This window comes from Heteronotia binoei, chromosome 12 (assembly GCF_032191835.1).
Source record: "Heteronotia binoei isolate CCM8104 ecotype False Entrance Well chromosome 12, APGP_CSIRO_Hbin_v1, whole genome shotgun sequence".
In the NCBI taxonomy this organism is placed as follows: Eukaryota; Metazoa; Chordata; class Lepidosauria; order Squamata; family Gekkonidae; genus Heteronotia; species Heteronotia binoei.
In genome coordinates this window covers 60,968,593-60,992,319 of record NC_083234.1, presented here as the reverse complement: position 1 = coordinate 60,992,319, position 23,727 = coordinate 60,968,593, and the positions used below count along the sequence as shown (strand labels likewise).

The following is a 23,727-nucleotide window of genomic DNA, read 5'->3' as shown; positions in this document are numbered from 1 at the left end:
GCCAAGACAGAACGATGCAAGCTATCAACAGCTCCATAGAACCTTAACCCAAAGAACAAACAGGATCACACAGAAGAAACCAAATCAGAGAAGGGGTCAAGGATCACTAGTAAGGCTGCTGATGGTCTAGAGCAGGTGTGTCAAACATGTGGCCTGGGGGCCAAATCACACCCCCAAGCAACTGGCTGCCATCTGCTTCTTTCTCCGTCTTTTGCTTCCTTTTGCATAACAGCTTGCTTTGCAAGGCTTGCTCAATTGCACAGGACCCTCAGAGCAAAACCTCTATTTTTTCCATTGGCTGAGGCTCCTCCCTTGGGAAGGAGGTGGGGGAGGCAGAGCTTGTTTTTCCAGGCTCTCAATCACACAGCAGAGCTACCGAGCCAAGCCTCTCTCTCTGGGGAAGGACAGAAAGAGGCGGAGCTTCCTTTACTCAGTTTCCTGGATCCCATGGGAGAAATGCAAAGAAAGCACCGTTAAGACCAATGAGTACTAACATTTTAAGCATGTTTCAAGGGGTTTTTTTTAAAAAAAAAAATACTTAACTGCGTTTGTGTTCTTTATACAAATTTCTGTCTCTGCTACCTAATCTTAAATAAGGTACACACATGGCCTGGCCCAAGATGGCCCGGCCCAACCCGACATGGGCTGGCCTAACAAGGTCTCACTTACGTCAGATCCGTCCCTCTTATCAAATGGGTTCAACACCCCTGGTCTAGAGCCAGACCTGACCCATCCAGGGTTTTTATCCAGCCCACAAGCAACTGGTCATCGCCTTGACTGCTGGATGGCAGAGGCTGTGCCTTGTGTCCCTTTATACTGTCCCAGGGCTAAGGAGTAACAGGCAGTGGGAGGGTGGGCATCAGGGAGGTACTGTAATGAAATACTGTAAGAATGTTTTTAGCAAATTTGTATTTCGAGTAAAAAAAATAGCATTGTAAATTGGGTTCACCTCCGTCCTTTGCCTGGCATTGCGTTCTATCGCACATATGGCCTAGCCTGACAAAGTGACATTTGTGTCACATCCAGCTCTCATAATGAGTTTGATACCCCTGGTCTGGAGACTGATGATTCCATCCTATTGCACCGATTAGGGCTTAGTCAACAGTTTTGGGGACTCACTCTGTGTAAGGCTGGGGACATGCAGGATGCTGATGGTGTTATGGGGTGACATTAAATGTGATGGGGAACCCCTATCACGATTCAACTCCCGGATGATTGCAGAGAGTCAACAGGAGCCTGTGGCTTGGCCTGTGGTCTGAGCCGAGCCTCTGTGATCAGTATCTCTGCCTCTCTTAGTAGAGAATACAAATCAGATTTAGCTTCTCTGCTACATTTTCCACATTCAAAGACTTTCATGGGAACAAAGTTGGAGTCCATTGGCACCTTTAAGACCAACGGAGTTTTATTCAGAATAGCAAGTATTCTTTCAATTTGTTTATTTCACTATTTTGCCATTGGACTCTAACTTTGTACTACTTTGCATGCTTAACCGCTGCCTACCAACTGTATGTAGCCCTGCTCACTGTACCTCATTTCATCGGCTGACAAAGTATGCATGCACACAAAAGCTTACATTCTGAATAAAGCTTTGCTGGTCTTAAAGGTGCCACTGGACTCCAGCTTTGTTTTGTTGCTCCAGACCAACATGACTGCCCACCTGGAACTAAAGACTTTCATGGACATTGTCACAACAGCCCTGAAAGGTAGCCCAATATTTGTATTTCCGTGTTGCAAATGGAAGAGGGGGGACTGAGGTTGAATGTTTGGCCTGGGACCTCATAGTGAGTTCATAGCAGAGCTGAGACATTTCATCCTGAGTTCTCCCAGATCACAGCTCCTTCTTTTAGCTTTCCAGTAAGAATAACATGCTTGGGCAGCTCCCACTAATTTCAGTTCTTGCACAGCCTGATTATACCAATAGTCAGATTTTGTCCCTCTCCCCTTCAGTCTACTTCAGCGGCCCCCCCAAATCCATCTCTCTGAAGCAGCCACCTCTCTTCTGACAACACAACTCCTTGGAGAAGTTTAAAAAAACAAAGACTTTTTAATGGTACATCTGACATATTAATTACAACTTGAATATAACAAACAAAAGTCAGTTACTAAAAAAGCAGCAATTTTAGAAACCATATATTTTATTTTTTAAGAAGGTGCACAAAAGCATTAAAAAGAACAATCCAAACTGATGCACAAAACAAAAAAAAAAACCCTGCAAAAGATACATGCTTAGAGGCTCCACATTTCTTTCCTTAGGACAGATTAGTTAGCTAAATTGCAGTGCCTAAGTGTATTGTTATGTGCAACAGGAACATGAAAATGAAATCAACTAAGGTGAAAGAAGGCTTTGTGGATGCCCTCTTCTGGTGATGATTTTTGTAAAAAAAAAAAAAGTTACATAGGCACTCACAAAAGGGGGAAGGGGACAAGTCACTTTAATGAGTCTGCCGCAGAATTCTTTGTTGCATTGACAACAATATTAATATGAAACAGGAGGAAACATTGCACTAAGGAATGTCTCCTTTTGGACCTTTTTATCATAATCAGATCATCTCAGACTACAAAATGTAGTCTAACACGGATACCCCTCTGGAATTATCTCAGATTATGTGTGCATAAAATGTCAGTTTTCCATCTGTTGCAGACACACCACAACAATTTTAATAACCCACTGTGGAGCAAGTCTGTCAGTGAGAAGCCTAGCTTCCTCTCTGTTCTAGAACAATCTTAATAGCCACCCTCTCCTCATGAAGCTGAGTCAGTGAGAAGCCCAGTTGTGGAAATGCCCCATCAGTCCCAAATCCACCAGTGAGTCCTTTCTGTGAGGAAGGATAATCGCCACATAAAACCAGTGACTTAAAAATTATTGTACCAAAAGGGAGCATAGAAACAAAGAAAAGGAACAGGGAGAAATATCTCTTTTTGAACAAGGAGAACACACCCACTGCTCATAAATTGTTGGCTGTGAGAATGTTACCTCTTCCCAGGATGCCTTTGCCAACCACAGAGAATGATGAACTTGTTATTTCTGGAGAGAAGGATACAGGGAGCTCTTAGAGGGATCTTCCAATGACCGCCCTGCAGCCCCCGAATGTTCTTCCCCTCATATTGGTCATCCCTGCTCAACATGCTCAGTAGAGACCCTGGTCCTCTGTCAAGATTTCTGGGGTCAGACACATATTTTGAAGTGCTGCAAACTGACTCAACCGGTTTCCAATCAAATTTTAACATTATAGTGTAGACTAAATAGCCATGTTTGGTTATCCACTGTAGCAGCATGTTTTCCATTTTTCCCCTCAAGAGGCAGAGATGGCTTGTGACCTTTTGCCAAGCAGCCTTTTGACAGACTGTACCATACAGCATTAACATCACAAGTTTACAAGTGCTCAGACCACTTCTGGTATGTTATTTCAGTCAACCTTAAAACCACCTTGCAGGTTAGGCCACACACATCAACCAGGCTGGGGTGTGGGGGGCGAGAAGCGGGGGAAATGGGCCAAAGCTGAGAGTAGGGTAGCCTTCCTTTCTAACAAGTTCCATGCCAGAGCAAGGTTTTGAACCTAGGGCTTCATGGCTCACACCTGTCACCCATTGTGCTACACCCATTCTTATACCATTCACTCTCCTTCCTATTTTTCACTTTGACAAGATGGAGGACCTCCACTTAATGAAACAAACAGGTTGGTTTCAGCCACCCATTCATCCTGCCAAAGTGGCCCAATTGTCTTATTTGTCACTAGGGAGCAAAAATCAGATTTCTCTGGAAGAAGCCAGTTTATGGGAACATGACTGAATATTATTATCTATACTGGCCCAACCCACCCATTTCTTCCTCCTCCTCTTCCCCTCACAAAGAAGCAGCATTAAAAGCAACACAAATACTTTCCAGCTCATGACACAATCACATTTCCCAACGTGGCCTGTCTGACTACCTCATCTGGGTCTCTCTTAGCACCACAGTGGGTACTACGAAGGGGACGCTTCTGCCCAAGATGCCTGGAATAAGCATTAAGGAGAGATGTCTAAGAGAGTCACCACCCAATCCAGTTTCAGCTACCAATCGCATGATTCCTTTGAGTAGATCCCCTCCCTTTCTCGAGGCAACTATGCCTGCCCTCTCAGTAGGGAGTGGTCCCCTCCCATTCCACCAAGTACTCAACTTTGCCCTCAGGGGTCACCCTACGAGCCAACACATGATACTTCTCCCCGCACACCAGCCTCCCAGCAGCGCCAAAATAGTTGTTGATGGATGACTTGAGATGTGAGAGAGACGAGTCATCTTCACTCATGCTCTCAAAGGTGTGGCTGTCAATGGCGGCATTGAGGCGATCAGGGCCGCAGGTTGCCTCGCTATCCTCTGAGGAACAGCCAGGGGTGGTTCTCTGGGGGTGTCCCAAGCATTTTTGCTTTGCTTCTATTGCTGCATAGGTCTTAACTGATAGTTTCCGCTTCTGACTGCCCACATTCCTTCTGCTAGAACATAATAACAATATATGAACCATTAGTACTTATCCAGCATTTCTAGCATTCAAGCTAATCTGTAAGGCAGGCCAGTATGATTATCCTCCCGTATTGCTGATGGCAGAAGGAGGCTAAGAGAGAGAACTGCTGGCCTAATGGGTAGAATTCTGGGAGGAACTCCTTTGCATATTAGGCCACACACCCCTGACGTTACAAGGCTCTTTTTTATAAGAGGATTAGCTACGTCAGAGGTGTGTGGCCTAATATGCTACGTCAGAGGTGTGTGGCTCTTGCTAGAATTCCACCCCTGCTAATGAGTGTACGTCAGAGGCAGGATTTGAAGGTGGACCTTCTGGATCTTGGTTCATACTTGTAATGACAGCAATATTTCAGTGGCAACCCCATGAATATGGAACTATCTCACCAGGGAGGTGTGCCTGGTCCCATCGCTTTTGATCTTTAGGAGGTAGTTGCAGATTGTTATATTCAGGGTGGCATTCACTTAGTTTAGTTCTTCTGCCTCTTGGCAGTTTTAAAGTGTGATTTTAATTCATGGCCTTTTGTGTGTGTTATCTATTTTTATATGCTGTTTTATATTCTATTTGCTTTGTAAGTCGCCTTCGGTTTTGTAAGTTAGAAAGGCAGTTAATCAGTGTTTTAAAGAAATAATGAGTATTATTGCTGTGGACACTTATAGTTTATATCAGGCTTTTAGACGGTTCTGCGTATTTCACAGACTTCAATCTGGACAACAGAAATGTAAGGGGGGGGGGCTATCCTAATATTGTAAATGAAAATTCTGCCATTCAAAAGTTCCTCACTTTAAGTGAGGCTGTTCCCAGCCCTGATGGCTTCATGATGAGACAGAATTCTATGGCTGCCTCAAGGCTGGATTTTGGCTGAGCAGCAAATTATTATGAATTCATATATGTTAAACCAAGATTAAAAATGGGATTGCAACATTTAACTAATTAATCAATGTATCTTCTACACTTCATTTACACATGGAAGTTCCATTAAACTATGTTTGGTGTAGAAGTTAAGTTCGTGGATTCTTATCTGGGAGAATGGGGTTCGATTCCCCACTCCTGCAACAGCTGGAGTGACCTTGGTTCAGTTATAACTCTGTCAGAAGCTGTTCTGGAAAGGGCAGTTTCTGTCAGAGCTCTCTCAGCCCCACCTACCTCGCAGGGTGCCTGTTGTGGGGAGAGGAAGGAAAAAGAGGTTGTAAGCCGCACAAGGTGCCTGCTGTGGGAAGGAAAAGGAGATCGTAAGCTCTCTGAGACTCCTTTGGGTAGTGAAGGGCAGGGTATATATCCAATCTCTTATCTTCCTCATCCTCCTTCAGACTCTCAGTCCCTCTTAGTCAGGATTGTCTACTCAGACTGGCAGCAACTCTCCAGGGTCTCAGGCCAAGGTCTTTTGTATCATCTGTGCCTGGGCCATTTAACAGGAAATGCTGGGGTTTGAACCTGAAACTTTTTGTATGCCAAGTGGATACTCTACCACTGAGCCATGGCCTCTCCCCAGTGAACAGGCATTTACTGTAACATGCGGACAGGGCTGAGTCAGATTATCGGTTTATCTTGGTCAGGATCATTTACTCCAACTGGCAGTAGCTCTCCGGGGTCTCAGGTGAAGGTCTTTTGCATCACATATTACCTGATCCTTCTAACTGGGGACTCTGGAGACTGAAGCCCAGAACTTCTGCCTGTCAAGCAGATGCTCTACTGCCAAGTCACAGTCATCTTTGCACACAAAAGATGTTTGCAAAGCTCTTACCTCGATTCGTAGGACAGGGTGGTCGTGGCTGACCCTGAAGTGCTGGCGGCATCCGTGGAATCGACATCCGAAAGGAACGTGTGGCTCGAACTTGCACTGAAAAGAAGCAAGAAAACCGTTGTCATGTTGTTTTTTTAAAAAATCTACTTTTATAACAAAATACTTTGACCAGAGTGGCTTTTCAGAGCCTCAGACATTTCCTGAGATCCTTCGGGTGGAAATGTCAGGGATGGAACCTGATATCCTATGGATGCAAAGCATTACTCCACCAATGATCCACTGTCCATGTTAGAAGGGAACACAGGTACAATCTGTGTACAAGATACATTTGATTTATCTTTATAATTCACGTTATTTCAATGCACCTGCAGCTGAACATGTGACTGAAACTTCACATTTATCCAGGTCCCAGTCCCAAGTTTCATTTGTAAAGTGAACACACATCGGCATTTTTTTACCAGTGTATTTGCTGTAACATGTGAACCGCAGCAACCCTTGCCAGGCAAGTTACATCTAAGGCTATATTACCATATCAGACATGCAGAAGAAGGTCTCTTCCAGACCCTGTGACCCATGAGCCATTTGATTTGGAAGATGCCAGGGACTGAACCCAGGGCATTCTTCATGCAAAGTAGAAGTTCCCCTGTTAAATGGTGCCTCCCCTCTTATGACAGCCCTGCAGTTAATCTTATATCTTCCTTTCTTTTTTCAGAATTCCAAGTGAATTTTTTCCTGCATTTATCAACTAGTCATTGTTCCTTATTTTTATGTAGGTCGTTATACCCCACTATTATTTCCAACAGAAAAATCAAAGCAGCTTACGATATCGTTCTAGCCTCCTCCATTGTACCATCACAACAACCTTATGAGGTAGCTTATGCCGAGAGAGAGTGCTTTGCCCAAGTTCATGGCACATGCTTCCATGGCAACACTAGCCAATATACCACCCTGGCATCCTTTCTATTTTAGCAGAACCTTACTTCATTACATAATTACATTTATTGTACACATAGGCTGATAACTGATGGCCAGTTTGAGGTGGATGGGAGGCGTCCCAAATCGGGCCGGCTCAAAAAGAAGCGTCCCAAAGAATCCAAACACTCCCCTGCAAGCCATTCCCATCCCAATCCCAGGGCAACGTGGTGCGATCAGAGAGCTGTTGTGCACCATCCCCTGTAGCTTGGTTTGGGCTTTTTTTCCCCCATTCATTTTTTGGTCATGCGCATGAGCGCTCATGCACCCATGCGTCTATGCATTTGAAAGCAATTTTTAAAATCTGGAAACAGCTTGGGGCGGCTTGGTGGGTTCACACCGCCAAGGCGCCTTGCTTGTGCGCTTCCGCATCCAGACGCCGAAGAGACGACTGATGTGCAGCTCAGAAATTTGCTACCAGTTCAAACATGGTAGCTTTTTGAGCTGCTCTGAGTACACCGGAGGACAGGGTAAGTATGGGATGGGGGCGGGCAGCAGATGTGCTTGTTTGGACAGATTTTTCAAGGCAATTTTGGAGGCGTCACTGTGTCACCTCAAACTGCTGGTCTGTAATCAGCCCTCCATTCTCACACATACATACTGCAAGTTACCTTTTCAGACTCTGAATTTCATCCAAAGTAAAATCAAAAATGCTGGCCAGGTGATGGTTTGTGCTCCAAGCAGAGGCGAAATCACTCTGGGGAGGGAGGGGGGGGCAAAAGAAACAGGGTGGATACATGGATTTACAGAGCATTCCAAAGCTAGAAGGTGCTATTTAAAGATGCAATTGGACTCCAACTTTGTTCTATTGCTTTAAACCAACACAACTGCCCACCTGGACCTATTCATCCAATTGACAGGGTTCATAGTAATTTATACCCTCTCATTTCCCACTTTGTCCTTTTTTTCCTAAGCAGCAGCAATCCAATGGTGCTGGAGTGGACTAAACCAAGTCACATTGCAAAAGTGCGTATCACATATTGGAAGTTTCCTCTATACAACCTTCCCCCCCCCCCCCCCACAAGTAAGAAGTTATAAGATCAGGTAGAAATGGCCATTCCCAATCTCAAAAGTTTCTACTTGAAGGAGATTTTTAAAAAAAAAAAAATGTACGGCATCAATGACAATTATATAACCTGCAAACTGACATGGTACAGTCTACTCTACCACCTCAGCACTTTATCCCCTCAGTCTGTTGTAGGCATAGCCAATGCTCAGGTGTGCTTCAAGAAGGAAGCAAGAACTCTCACTGCACACGCTCAAAAGAAAGTACAACTGACAGCCAAGAAATTATAAACATGGCCCATAGCAGAGGCTATTTCCATTTTCCAAGAAAACAGCATCTATCACTCCAGGTAGAATAAATCCCAAGATTTAGAAATGCTTCCAGGAAATCAAAGTGATGGATAGCTTCCTGTTAAAAATATCAAGAAACTAACACTGGGAATAGCATCTTCCAAGAGAAATTTGGATCTTTTCCTCCGGGCTGCCTGCCTTCTTTCCTGCTGGAGTTCATGTGGCAGTGAACTGGAGAAAAACAAAACAGAAGAAGTCACAGTTGCAGCATCTGTACACAGTTCACAAATGGGTGATGCATTTTTTGTGGAATCCCATTCCACCACCCCCAAGTCAAAAGGACTCAATATGTACTCAGGGACTTCAGCAAGCTAATTTCCCTTCCCTGTTTTTCTTTCTTTCACTTCATTATTCATACCTTTCAGCACTACAGTATGCTCAGTCCTCAACAGGCTGCTTTCCCAGGGTCCCCTGCCCACTTTTTAAAAAGTAAACAAAGTTGTATTGTTCTGCATGCCTTGTCCGTGGGTGGCTTGTTTTTGCTATGTTTAGGACCAGCAGAGCCCCTGGCCTTTGCTGTCAAGTCACAGCTAACTTCTGGTGACCCAAGCAAAGGGCTTTCAAGGCAAGGGAGAAGCAGAGGTGGTCTGCCGTTGCCTTCCTCTGCAGTATCTTCCTTGGTGGAAGATACTGCTGCTGGGGTGGAATCTAGCAGGAGCTTCTTTGCATATTAGGTCACACCTCCCTGATGTAACCAATCCTTCAAGAGTTTACAAAAAAGAGCCTTGTAAGTTCTTGGAGGATTGGCTACATCAGGGAGGTGTGTCCTAATATGCAAAGGAGCTCCTGCTAGAATTCCGCCCTTGATCCCATCCAAGTACTACTCAGGGCCGAGCCTGCTTAGCTGCCGAGATCTGATGAGATTGGATGATACCATGCCACCTTCCTCCGCCAGCCCTTTTCGTATGAGATAAAGTGATCCACACCTTGCACCCAGGGAGAGGGGGTCAAACCCTGATATGGTAGAACAGACTGCATCACTTGAGAATGCAGGTGGCGGGGGAGGTATCATTGCTGAATGCTCCACCACACAAAAGCCCCCTGCAATGCAGAAAATGGATGGTGGTAGAAAGGGCTCTTGAGTTCCAGTCAACTGATGGCAACCCAGGAAGGTTTTCAAAGCAAGAGAAGAAACGGAGCCTGTTTGCCATTGCCTGTCTCTGCCTAGCGACCCTGGACTTCTATGGGTGACTCCAGTCCAAGTAGTAACCAGGCCCAGCCCTGCTTAGCTCCTGACCTCTGATAAGAGTGAGCTAGACTGGGCCATCCAGGGCACAGAAAAGCAGTACATCAGAAAGAAAGGTTCTAGTCAAGCTCAACGATAGTTTTGGATAAGCAGCTGATGATCTGTTAACATAGAGCTTTTTTTTTTTTTTAAAGAATTGGGGAGGGATGGTAGCTCAGTGGTAGAGCATCTGCTTGGTAAGCAGAAGGTCCCAGGTTCAATCCCCGACAGCTCCAACTACAAAGGGTCCAGGCAAATAGGTGTGAAAAACCTCAGCTTGAGGCCCTAGAGTGCCGCTGCCAGTCTGAGTAGACAATACTGACTTTGATGGACCGAGGATCTGATTCAGTATAGGGCAGCTTCGTATGTTCAATATGATGCTCCCCAACAGCACCCCCTGCAGGCTGAAGTGATCCCAGAGGACTCAACCAGCTCATTTCACTGCATCTGCACATCCAGCCTCAGGCCCCACTTTCTCAGGATACAGACCTGTTTTTATGGGAATGCTTGCTGCCCGCTCCTTTCTTTAGCTCAGAGACTCTGCTATCAACCTTTTCAGGAAGGAGCTTGCTAGGCGGGTTGGGCGGAACCCGGATGCGCAAGCGGAAGATACATTTCTTCTTCTTGATTTCCTTCCCGCAGAGAAACCTGCAAGGCAGTGGGTGGAAAGAACAGAGAATCCATTAAAGTCTTTCAAGCTGGTGATGCACAGAGGGCTTGTTTGTGTGCTTTGTTTACAGCAGGAGACTCATTGTTAACTCCAAGAAAAATCCTATTTATTAATATATGCAGGGCTTTTTTTGTAGCAGGAACTCCTTTGCATATTAGGCTACACCCCCCTGATGTAGCCAATCCTCCAAGAGCTTACAGTACGCCCTGTAAGCTCTTGGAGGATTGGCCACATCAGGGGGGGTGTAGCCTAATATGCAAAGAAGTTCCTGCTACAATAAAAAGCCCTGAATATATGTGTGTTAATATAATACCTAAAAATTAAAATGCCATTGTATGAAGATGTACAAGCCTAAGGTAGAAAGACTGAATTTCACCAACTGGCTGGTTTGATTAGAATATCCCCATTTGAATTTCATTTCTCCATTGAAAGAAATGAATCTGAGTTTCTCTTTTTGTCCATTACAGCTTCCCATCAACACATTTTTCAGTTTTTTGTCACTTGCACATAAACGGCATATGGACGGTGTAACAATGGCATCAAAGAAACAAAAACCATAAAACCCACAAAAAACACAAACAGCAGCAATGAAAATGAGGCAGACCAAAACAGATTATGATGAGAACCTCCAGAATCAAAAAGGAATTAAAACAGTCAAATCCGTTCATCCCTATGCAGGAACCACTATAGTTCTACAGTTCTATTACCCAAATATGTGACAGCTGGGGTAAATCCTTTTTTAAAATAATTGAAAACACACGTTCTTCTTTCACCCAAAAAAGGTTACAAGTGTGCAGGATGAAGACTCACATACCCAACAAAGGAGCCCAACCATCACGTCTTTTGGCAAGTGTCTCTGTTCAGGATGCCTCCTGAATAGAGGGAATCAAGCCCAGAACCATGGCTAGTACAGGGTTGCAACAGGCAGCCACCTCCAAGGTGCCTCTGCAGCAGGACCTGTTGCATCATTTACTCACCTTAATTACAGAAATATGACCGAATGATCTGCAGAAATATGATTGAAAGATCTAACCCCAGCAGAGGCTGATCGCAAGGAGAGATGATGCAATGGATCAAGCAGGGATATGTCAAGAAGCCTGACTGTTCATTGATTCTGCGTCAAAAGTGACTGAATCATCCAATTGTATTCGATGGCAAGACATGATACAATCACCTCCTCCAAGCAGAAATTAGATAGAAAGGCCAGTAAGACTGAGGGGTGATCCTCCTGTTCCAAAGTCACACCAGGAGCCTTAAGGGTGAGCAAGGATTTGAGCACCAATCTCAACCCCAAACTGTAATTACTCCAGTAATTTGTTGGGTGGAGAAACAGGCTTTGTACCTACCTGCTTTTGTAGCTGTTCAGTGCATCCAGAAGGTGCGCGCTTCGCTCAGCCACGGGGGTTCCAGTCAGCTGGGAAGCAGAGTTTAAGACAAAAGCAATATAAAAACTGGCTTGGATGGGAGGCAACTAACAGGATTGGACATTTTATGGTACTGGAGAGAGGTAAATCCCCTCAAGCCAACGCAAGACAGCAAGAGATTAACTAGAGGTAGCCCGATACAAGCACTTTGATACGATTTGTTAATTTTTAAAAATCAAAACCAAGGAATTGCTAATAACCATCTGAATCCATGTAGCACACACTGTGTTGAAGACATTTCACATACACTATCACAGCAGTCTGTACAACAGTACTGGAAGGCAGGCCAGCATGAGCATTCCCCCCTTGCAGATGGAGAACTGAGGCTGACAGTGGTCAGCTTGTCTAAGGTCACTGAATGGGTTTGTGGCTGAAACCTCCTAGGTCAGAGATGCTATGTTCCGGTTGTCAGCGACGCTCCCTCAAAGCTGTGGAGTCTTGTGAGCAAAATTCTACTTGGTGAGCTACTGGTATTAAAGTTGTAAGCATGCTCTGGGGCCATCCTTCCTGAGCGAAGACAAAAATGTGTGAGCCAGAGGCTTAAAAACTAATTCACGCTAACTCAGTTTAGAGGGACCACTGGTCCTCAGTCCTTTCTCCGTCCTTTCGTGAACAGCTACAGTCATGCAGCCTCCTTCCTTGGACTGGGGTTGGAATGGGCAGGGAACAAGGCAACGTTTGAAATGGTAAAATGATGAATGGCAATGGCAACTCACGAAATCAGCTTGTACATATTGCTCAGGAAGGTTATTCACTTCATGGCCATAAGGGGGAACCAAAGTTTCAGCTTTAAGATGCTAAACTCTTCCCCAAGAGGCCTTAGGAGAGATCTTAGCTCTTTACCTTCCCGAGCTGCAAAAGGTCCCAATGGTGATTGACGAAGGCCAAGATTTCCTCGAAGTCAAAGTATTTCTTCTTGCTCTGCACACCCAAGTTGTAGAGCACCAGGTGCACAACGTCGACCCTGCGTGTACAAAGGAAATGACAGAAGCTAAGACCGTCATCGGGCAGGAATGCCGGGGTAGTGGGTAGTGTTTTTGCATTGCGGTAGGCCAGGGCTGGAATTCTACAGGAGCTCCTTTGCATATTAGGCCACAAACCCCTGATGTAGCCAATCCTCCCAAAGCTTACAAGGCTCTTTTTTGTAAGCTCTTGAAGGATTGGCTACATCAGGGGTGTGTGGCCTAATATGCAAAGGAGTTCCTGCTAGAATTCCACCCCTGGAGGTAGCCCACTGGCAGCCTTATCCAGCCACTATTACTTGGACCCTGACCACCTTCTCAAGCTTTAACCAATTAACTGTTGGGATAGTTGCTTAGTATGACCTTCGTTTCTATGAATCCTGACTATCTACGAGCAGATCAACTGGATGGAACCTCCATGTTCCAGGGCAGTGTATCTCTGAGTTGTTGTTTTATATGTTTTTATGTAGCTGCTAGGGAATTAAAGCTGAAAGGCAGTAGATAAATAAACCGATGAAGAATCTAGATGTGGATAAATGATCTGTCCCTAATTTTGCACTTAAGGAAAATAAAATCCCTTTTTTCCAAGCTGTTGAGAAATCCAGTTATTCCAGCCCTATATACATGCTTGGAATCACATACAGAGCAGGGATGCAATAGGCCAAGTTATTTGTATGTCGTATTATGCTTGAGCTATGTCCTCCATAATCCTAAGCTCGGAGGTCCCCGACCTTTTTGAGCTGGTGGACACCTTTGGGAATTCTGACACAGGGTGGTGGGGGCAGCCACAAATGTCTCCTGCAGGAGGTGAAGTCTACTACAAAATGAGGGCTGCAGAAGGCGAAGCCAAACACACCAAGGAAGCCTAAGTGCAGGGGAGAAAAGGAGCAATTAAAAATACACTAGGAAAGGGGTATAAGCACTGCTGGGGCAGCTGCTATTGAAACAATTATTTTAATCTATATAGCCAAGCAAATTTTCAATGGCAAATCAGAAGACCTATAGAATCACAGAGTTGGAAGGGTCCATACAGCCCTCTGCTGAGTGCAGGATCAGCCTAGAGCAGGGGTGTCAAACATGCAGCCCGAGGGCTAAATCAGGCCTCCAGAGTGCTCCTATCAGGCCCCCAAGCAACTAGCTATCATCTGTTTCCTCCTCCCTCTCTCTTGCTTCCTTCTGCATCACAACTTGCTTTGCCAGGCTTGCTCAATCGCATAAGAGCTACAGAACAAAACCTCTATTTTCTCCATTGGCTGAGGCTCCTCCCTTGGGGAGGAAGAGGGGGAAGGATAGCTTGCTTTGCCAGGCTCTCTCAATTGCACAGCAGAGCTACTGAGCCAAGCCTCTCTTCCTTCTATTGGCTGAAGCTCCTTCTCTCCTGGTCCCCTGGGGAAGGAAGGAAAGAGCCAGAGCCTCCTTTGCCCAGTTCCCTGGATCGCACAGGAGACATACAAAGAAAACACCTTTAAGACCGCGTGCTAACGTTTTAAGCATGTTTTAAGTTTTTTAAATCTTTAAATCTGTGTTTGTCAGTGTCTTTTATAAAGTTTATATATCTGCTACCTGCATTAGATTTTATGATGCTTATGGCCCGGCCCAACAAGGTCACATTTATGTCGGATCCGGCCCTCATAACAAATGAGCTTGACACCCCTGGCTTAGAGCATCCCTGACAAGTCCTTGTTCAGCCACTGCTTAAAGCCTGCCAGTGAGGAAGAGCTCACCACCTCCCTCAGTAGCTGATTCCACTGTTGAACAACTCTTACTGCAAGAAAAGTTTTTCCTAATATTCAGTCAGTACCTTCGCATCCTAACTTTAAACCTATTATTGCGAGTCCTCTTCTCTGCTGCCAACAGGAACAGCTCCCTGCCCTCCTCTAAGCGGTAGCCTTTCAAATACTTAAAGAGAACCATCATGTCTCCCCTCAGCCTCCTCTTCTCCAGACGGAACATTCCCAAGTCCCTCAGCCTTTCCACATAGGGCTTGGTCTCCAGGCCCCTGATCATCCTCCTAGCTCTCCTCAGCACCCACAGAGCCCCATCAGGCCCTGCCCATTTTCTAAAAACACTTGGTAGGCACCAAGAAAGGAGCAGACTGATGCCACAGATGCCATATTGGAGACTCCTGCCTTAGCTGCAGTAACTTTGCCATGGTGCCTATGAGGAAATCAGTCAGATGGATCAACAGAACCTTCAGGTCTGTCTTTAATGACCAGGGGCTTGGAAGCAAAGTCAAAAGGAAGCTGTTTGCCTCCATGCCCTGCTAGTGGTTCTGTCAAGAATACTGGACTGCTTTAACTTACTACAAAGAGGAGTCTGAAGACCAAGTCCTCTGAAGAAAGGTTGAAGGAGCTGGATATGTTTAGCCTGGAGAGGAGACGTCTGAGAGGTGATATGATCACGATCTTCAAGTACTTGAAGGGCTGTCATATAGAGGATGGTGTGGAATTGTTTTCTGTGGCCCCAGAAGGTAGGACCAGAACCAATGGGTTGAAATTAAATCAAAAGAGTTTCCAGCTCAACAATAGGAAGAACTTCCTGACACAGCGGTTCCTCAGTGGAACAGGCTTACTCAGGACGTGGTGGGCTCTCCTTCCTTGGAGGTTTTTAAACAGAGGCTAGATGACCATCTGACAGCAATGCTGATCCTGTGAGATTAAGGGAGGTTATTTGTGAAATTCCTGCATTGTGCAGGAAGTTGGACTAGATGACCCTAAGGGTCCCTGACAACTCTATGATTCTATGCTATGTTGGTTCTCCTTGAAATACCATGTAAAAAATGTAGGGAAAATGACTTTGAGAGCTAGACCCTTAATAACCAATGGTGGTGAGGGAACAACCAAAGTATCTTTTCAAAAAGGCAGCTGTATTACAATGGATTTCCTGCATACTATGAAATACCAAGGAAGACTCTGTCGAGGTCTTACCATCTCAAAGGCAGACGTTTGATGTACTCTGGGCCCTGGTTACACACCGAGCAGTAAAAAACATAAAATCTGAAAGATAATAACAGAGAATTAGAAGGAGGGGAGTCTTGCCTAAGGCCCTCTTCAATAAGAAGCCACACAGGAGTTGCTTCCATGTGGTAATGCTGGGACCTGCATGTGAATAATGGGTGATCTGCATGGGAGAGGCTGCTCACGTGGATCTCTGAGCAATAATTCCTCATACATCATTCACATATCTGCCACTGCAGTGCAGCACTGTGCCATGTATCTCCTACCCTCTGAGCTGTACCTATGAGAAGGCTGTGTTCAGTTTAGGCTGAGAGAAAGAGAACATAAGAGAAGCCCTGTTGGATTAGGTTAATGGCCCAGTCCAACACTTTGTGTCATACAGTGGCCAAAACCCAGGTGCCATCAAGTGGTCCACCAGTGGGGCCAGAACTCCAGAAGCCCTCCCACTGTTGCCCTCCAAGCACCAAGAATACAGAGCATCACCACTGCCGACATAGTGTTCCACATATAAGGGTAAAGGTAGCCCCCTGTGCAAGCAGCAGTCGTTTCTGACTATGGGGTGATGTCGCATCACGATGTTTTCTTGGCACTTTTTATGGGGTAGTTTGTCATTGCCTTCCCCAGTCATCTACACTTTACTTCCAGCAAACTGGTACTCATATACCTGTTAATTACTCTTTGGGTGAAGTACTTACTTTTATCTGTTCTATGCTTTACTGCTCATCAGGGGTCATTTGGTAGAAAAATAGGTGGTGGAGCTCATCCAGGGATTGTTATGCAGCTGAAATACTATTCAATGGACAAGGAGGTTGAACTCTCAGAAAGGTTCAGGAGCTGTGCTCCTGTGAGCTCTCACTGCATATGAGGCCTGCTGCTCATTAATTTCAGCATTTCATGTACTATGTACTTTTCCTCTACCTTCTCTATCCTAGGGGTCGTTTTGTAGAAAAATAGGTGGTGGAGCTCATCCAGGGATTGTTAAGCAGCTGCACCTACTGTTCAATGGGCAAGGTGGGAAGGAGGAAGTGGAACTCTCAGAAAGGTTCAGGAGCTGCACTCCTGTGAGCTCCTGCTGAAACCAAGGCCTGGTCCTATGTATCATTTTGTAAACCTCTCTACCATGCTGCTTCTCAACCATAATTTCTCCAAGTGAAAGAGCCCTAACCTCTTTAACTTTTCTTCATAGGAAAGGTGTTCTGTCCCCTTAATCATTTTAGTTGCCCCTTTTTTGCAACTTTTCCAATCCTACAATATCCTTTTTGAAGCACTGAGGAAGAGGCTTAAGTCACCTCTCTTGGCACGCCATGGTCCCAATTCAAATCGGGCCCCTGTGTTCCTGGGACCTGAGTTCCAAGTGGGGAATTCATATTGCACGTAGGATGAAAACTCCCTGCGGTGGACCTGGTCACTACACAAGGACTGTAATGTGTCCTCCTGAGTTCTGACCTCCTTCCTGACACACTATAAAGGATCTCGCACATTGATGGTACCTATTATTATTTAATAACAGCAGCAGCAACAATAATAATATGAAGAGGACAAAGAGGACAAAATGGAGAGGAAGAGAAGAAGCAGCGGCAGATTTTTTCCCCTGAAATGTGCGTGTTTATGGTGATGTTTATTGTACTTTTTATATTGATTGTTATACAATTTTTAATCTTGATTGCAAGTCGCTTTGAGTGTCTTGGAAGTAAGAAGAGCCTTGTTGGATGAGACCCAAGCATTGTGTTTCCTACAGTGGCTAACCACATGTCCTCATCAGGTCCCTGGGCAGGGCACAGCAGCCAAAGCATCCCCCAGTTGTCCCCCCTACCCTAGAAACTACCATTTAGTTTATACCAGGGGTAGCCAAACTGAGGCTCCGGAGCCACATGTGGCTCTTTCACACATATGGAGTGGCTCTCGAAGCCCCCACTGTCCCATCAGCCAGCTTGGAAAAGGCATTTGTCTTTTTAAATCACTTCTCCAAGCCAAGCCAACTGGCAGCTTGGAGAATGCAGTTAAAGTTGCTTTCTTTCCACCTCTCCCTCCCTCCCTCCCATCTATTTGCTTTCCTTCCTGCCCGCCTTCCGTCAAACATCTGATGTTCATGTCCTGCAGCTCTCAAACATCTGATGTTTATTCTATGTGGCCCTTACGTTAACCAAGTTTGGCCACCACTGGTTTATACCACCTCTCAACATGAAAGTTCTATTTAGTCATCATGATTTCAAGTCACAGACAGATCCAGCCTCCATACATTTTTCTGAACCTCTTTTAAACCCAGCTGTGTTAACAGCCGTGACTACGTCCTCTGGCAGTGAGTTCCACAAGTTAACTATGCATCAGTTATAAGAAGTGACAGAGACAAGGAGAAGTAGAAAAGCAAGGCAAACATTTCTTCAACAGACAAACCTACCGGTCCCCAAACATCATGGGGTCACTAAGGCACTGAGTGCAAGCTTCATGGAACCATTGCCGGCAGTGGTAACATTGCAGCATCTTTAGGTACCATCTGGGAGGGAAACAAAACAAAACTAGATTGGAATGAGGATGCAGAAGGACTGATGCCGCTAGAGTCTCATACACACTGGCTGCACATTGTTTCTACCATCTCATCCTCCCAAACCAAAATATAAAAACTAGAAATCTAGGGGAGAGAAAGAAGGTGATGCGACAGGCTTCTTCTCCCCATCAGTCTTTCATTCATATCAGTTGAATGATTCACTTCTGACTAATGACTCACTCTTCTAATTTGGTCTGGTGGTTAAGTGTGCAAACTCTTATCTGGGGGAACCGGGTTTGAGACCCCACTCCTCCCCTTACAGCTGCTGGAATGGCCTTGGGTTAGTCATAGCTATCGCAGGAGTTGTCCTTGAAAGGGCAGCTGCTGTGAGAGCTCTCTCAGCCCCACTCACCTCACAGGGTGTCTGTTGTGGAGGGAGAAAATATAGGAGATTGTAAGCTGCTCTGAGTCTCTGATTCAGAGAGAAGGGCAGGGTATAAATCTGCAGTCTTCTTCTTCTTCTACAATGGAGACTGTAGGAAAGCAGCTTATAATATCTTCCTCCATTTTATCCTCACAACACCCCTGTGAAGCAGGTTAAGCTGAAAGAGAGTGATTTCAACCAGGGTTTTTCATATCCTAGTGTTGCACTCTAACCACTATACCACAGTAGCTCTTGAAGTGACATCTCCCAACAGCCCAGCTACTGTCCAATCATCTCTCTTTTATGGCTAGCTTCATTCACTCCATGCTCCAATCAGCCTTACTCGCCGGGGCCTCCACAGTAACAGTAACACTGCTGCTGATTGGTTCTGTGAGGCGAGTCCCATTCTAGCTGCTCCGGATTGTAAGACAAAACCATCTTGACCATTTGTAGAGTCCTTGCGATGGCTCCTTTCTTCAGGGCCCCACCTTTCTGTGAAAACAACAACAGCCACAGCGTTAGGACACAAAAAAGGCAGATGTATCACAGTGGAATTTTATTGCTTAATTTGTATTGTTGTTGTTATGTTGTTCTAACTATGCATTTACTTGTGTTTTTAACTTGTACTTTTACTTGATATACATTGCCCAGAGTCTGGCCTAGGCTGGAGTGATTAAGCAAACTTAATTATTATTATTATTGATGATGATGACAATGATGATTTTCTGCTGAGGAGACTATTGGGCTGGGACTGGGAAGACCCAGGTTCAAATATCCATTCAGACCCAAACCAGACATTCCGTGTAACACATGACCATGATGGGGCCTTATATTTATGAGAACTCAATTCTGAAGGGGCCTACTTTGGATTGGGACTGCAGGGCAAGGGTCAGTCTGAATAAGGCTCCTGCGGTGCTTCAGAATTGGCTCCCCACAGAGAACGTGCAACTGCCATCTTGCTGTAAGGCCCCATGATGGTTATATGAACCATGTTAATAGGCTTCCCAATCCCCAGGTCCCAGCAGAGGATCCCCCGGTTTTACAGGCTTCCCCCCTCCCCCAGCCAGCTGGCCGGCGGGGGAAGCCCCACCCCCACAGCCATCATGCACCTCCATGAAGGATTCCCATAGGGAATGACGGGGAATTGATCTGCAGGTATCTGGGGCTCTGGGGGGGGGGCTGTTTTTGAGGTAGAGGCACCAAATTTTCAGTATAGCATCTAGTGCCTCTTCCCAAAATACCTTCCAAGTTTCAAAAGGATTGGACCATGGGGTCCAATTCTATGAGCCCCAAAAGAAGGTGCCCCTATCCTTCATTATTTCCTATGGAAGGAAGGCATTTAAAAAGGTGTGCTGTCCCTTTAAATGTGATGGCCAGAACTCCCTTGCAGTTCATTTATGCTTGTCACAACCTTGCTCCTGGCTCCGCCCCAATGTCTCCTGGCTCCACTCCCAAAGTCTCCATATATTTCTTGAATTGGACTTGGCAACCCTAACCATGTAAGGTCTATTTTGTGCCATGGCTGTGGCTCCCTTTCTCACAAATTGTTCAGGGTGGTAAGAACCAGAGAGGATTGTGAGGAACTCCAAAGGGATCTGTTGAGGCTGGGTGAGTGGGTGTCAACGTGGCAGATGAGGTTCAATGTGGCCAAGTGCAAAGTAATGCAAATTGGGGCCAAGAATCCCAGCTGCAAATACAAGTTGATGGGGTGTGAACTGGCAGAGACTGACCAAGAGAGAGATCTTGGGGTCGTGGTAGATAACTCACTGAAAATGTCAAGATACAGAGTGTGATACAGAGTGTTGGACTGGATGGGCCACTGGCCTGATCCAACATGGCTTCTCTTATGTTCTTATGTTTAGTGGGTGATGTTGAGCCAGTCACTCTTTTCTCAGCCTAATCTATCTCACAAGGTTGTCTACACCCTTCTATAGCCACTAATGCTGGTGGATATGATTACATCATGTGGCAGTGAGTCCCACAAGTGAATTCTGCAAGGAAATACTTACGTTTGCTAGACTTGAATCTACTACTCAGCAGGTTAATTTCCATTTCTAGTATACTGGGAGAGGGAGGGGGGAAACACCTCAGTCTTTCTCTACACCATGCAACACTTTATAAATTTATCTCATGCTCTCCCCCTTATTGGCTGGTGGAAAATGAGAAAGCAGGATTATTATTTTTATGTCCTACTTGTGAGCATTTCATGGTCACCCAAGCTGTCCTTTGCTGGAGGCAGAGTACTGGATTTAACCAACCTATTGTCGTGCTTGGGAATACTGTCATGAAGCCCCCACCAAAGAAGACTCACTCTAGAAAAGCAGGATGGCAGGACACATCACCACTCACCCGCACAGCCAAGGCAAAGACGCACCTCCGGCAGAACCAAGGTGTCGCTAAGGAGCCTTCGCGACTGCCCACTACTGGAATGTGACACTGTTGGTGATAACCTGAAGGGAAGAGGCAGAGCTTCATCAGTGAAAGCAAAAGCTAAGCTCCTCCTCCTCTTGATGGGGAGGAGCTACAAGATGACCCATCAGTGCAGCTGCTATTTTTACACAAAACTTTGCAGGGCTCTTTTTCCAGCAGAAGCTTCTCTGCATATTAGGCCATGCCCCCCTGATGTAGCCAATCCTCCAAGAGCTTAGAGGGCTCTTAGTACAGGGCCTACTGTAAGTTCCAGGAGGATTGGCTACATCAGGGGAGCGTGGTCTAATATTCAGAGGAGCTCTTGCTAGAAAAACAGCCCTGTGCAAAAGGTTGCGCTTTCCAAAGCTGTGGCCAAAGAGGGAACTACAAAATACACAGCAAGGGAGCTTACTGTTCTCCACAGCCACGTGCTAAAACCTGATGGGTAGATCATCCCATTAAAACGCCATTTCAAGCATGCTGAAGCACAAGGGAACTTCTCAGTGCTGTTCTCCGCCTTGCACTCCTCTCCCAACACATCCTGATGGAACCCCAGGAGATATTTCTTCTTACCTAGACCGCATTTTCCGCATATCAAGATATCATTTAAGGGGCCTATTGTCTTTCCAAGGCAGATGTTACACTTGGGTTCTTCCCCTGGCACACCAGCTGGAAAAGAGGAACATGAGAAGCCATGCTGGATCAGGCCAATGGCCCATCCAGTCCAACACTCTGTGTCACACAGCGGCCAAAAGACCCAGGCACCATCAGGAGGTCCACCAGTGGGGCAGACGCCCTCCCACTGTTCCCTCCCAAGCACCAAGAATACAGAAAATCGCTTGCCTCAGACAAAGAGTTCCATCAATACCCTATGGCTAATAGCCACTGATGGACCTCTGCTCCATATGTTTATCCAATCCCCTCTTGAAACTGTCTCTGCTTGTAGCTGCCACAACCTCCTGTGGGTTGCTGTGAACCCAGCCTTTACATTCCCTACTTCCCCCAGGCAGAACCAAGGTGTGATGTTGCTCTGCTAATGCCTGCATAGCTGAATCCCATGGGGCTGCCAGGAGCTCAGGGGGATTCTCTCACAAGGCTTGCGCCCACCAGTAATTCTGGTCTGTCAGTGACAGGACCTTACATGAATTGGCTCAGCCTCCTTAGCCTCCAGTTCCGGTCACTTACAACTCAGAATGGGAACACACTATCTGATTGCACGCCATAAGAACCACGGCCCCCTGGTTGAACTCTGGCCAATTAAGGGTGAACATTCCAGGGGCATTCACCAACAGGAAGGTACCCGCCCCACTGACAATCTCTGCACCACCCCTTGAATGCTGGGTTTTTCTGACAGCAGAGCAAGCAATTCTTTGCTCCTTTACATCCCTCCCTTGAGTGGTTCACCAGATGAAAGAGGAGCCAGGGTGAAGAGGGGAGAGAGGGTGGGAAGACTTGCATTCCAATCCCATCTGGGTCAGTCACTGCTCCTACCTCACAAGGCTGTTGTGAGGATTTTTTGAAAAAAGCAGTCCACATAAGCCCGGGGGTTGCCTGCATCTAATTTCTTGCCAAACGAATAAGAACAGGGGTGGAATTCTAGCAGGAGCTCCTTTGCATATTAGGCCACACACCCCTGATGTAGCCAATCCTCCAAGAGCTTACAAGGCTCTTTTTTGTAAGCTCTTGGAGGATTGGCTACATCAGGGGTGTGTGGCCTAATATGCAAAGGAGCTCCTGATAGAATTCCACTCCTGGATAAGACTGAAGACTCACCATGCTGGATGTCCTTCCAAAGCACCCAATATTTAGAATTATCTTCAAAGGTCACCAGGCAGCTTTGCTTGGAACCGCTCACCTGCAAAGGTGGAAAGGGGAGGAAAGTCAACAGTTGCAGCAAAGTCAGGGTCAGTTACAGGAAGGCCAGTTCTCCAGCTAAGCCACAGTGGGGCAGCACAAGGAAGATGCTGATGTACCACAGAGGACTGGGTCATGCCCAGCTCTCAGGGGTACCAAGGATGAGTATTTTTGTAAAAAGGAAATGCTTGATCTTACCCTCTTGATCTTCCCCAGGTAATAGAGTCCATCAGTCCACCGGCACAAGACATACTGTCCTTCTGTCAACTTGACCATCAGCTCTTGCCGCCCACTCTGGTTCTTAGCAGAAGAGTCAGCAGTGGGTTGCGGGAGGTGTCCTGGGGCTGTATAGACATGCCTAATGCTGGTGTTCTCCATGACCCGGAGAGGCACTGATGGTAAACACAAAGAAAGCACCATGATAGAATGTGGAACTCACTGCCTCATGAGACTCATCAAGAAAATGAAGACTTCTTTTAAATCCTGAAGGCAGTGGCCCTTCTCCCAGATTTGATGTTTTAATTGGTACTGTTGTCCTTTTAGCTAGGTATTGATTTTAAGACTAACAGCTATTTTACTAGTCCTGTGTAAAGTCCCACTGAGTCACAGCGGATTTACAGCAACCCCAGAAAGGGGCTTTTGAGACAAGCGAGAAGCACAGGTGGTTGGCCATGGCCTTCCTCCACAGAGTTTTCTTGGGGGTGTTCCTTCCAAGTCCTGAGCCTGCTTAGCTTCTGAGATCTGATGAG

At 45.9% G+C, this 23,727-nt stretch overlaps 1 protein-coding gene across 2 annotated transcripts; it reads right to left on the bottom strand.

The window, feature by feature from the left end:
- Nucleotides 1-863: 863 nt before the first annotated feature.
- PHF19 (PHD finger protein 19) lies at nt 864-23,356 on the bottom strand. Of its 2 annotated transcripts, none has more exons than XM_060251317.1 (14): nt 23,177-23,356; nt 22,898-22,979; nt 21,698-21,793; nt 21,065-21,165; nt 19,059-19,207; nt 18,205-18,300; nt 15,777-15,845; nt 12,731-12,851; nt 11,810-11,877; nt 10,283-10,441; nt 8,652-8,739; nt 7,824-7,909; nt 6,241-6,336; nt 864-4,470 (listed from the first exon to the last, which is right to left on the bottom strand). In XM_060251317.1, exons 1-14 carry the CDS (start codon nt 23,354-23,356, stop codon nt 4,116-4,118), a joined length of 1,746 nt encoding a protein of 581 aa, XP_060107300.1. In that variant the 3' UTR covers nt 864-4,115. The 2 variants fall into 2 exon arrangements, with proteins under 2 accessions (XP_060107300.1, XP_060107301.1); XM_060251318.1 differs by having other exon boundaries at nt 864-4,467; nt 23,177-23,355.
- Nucleotides 23,357-23,727: the final 371 nt, after the last annotated feature.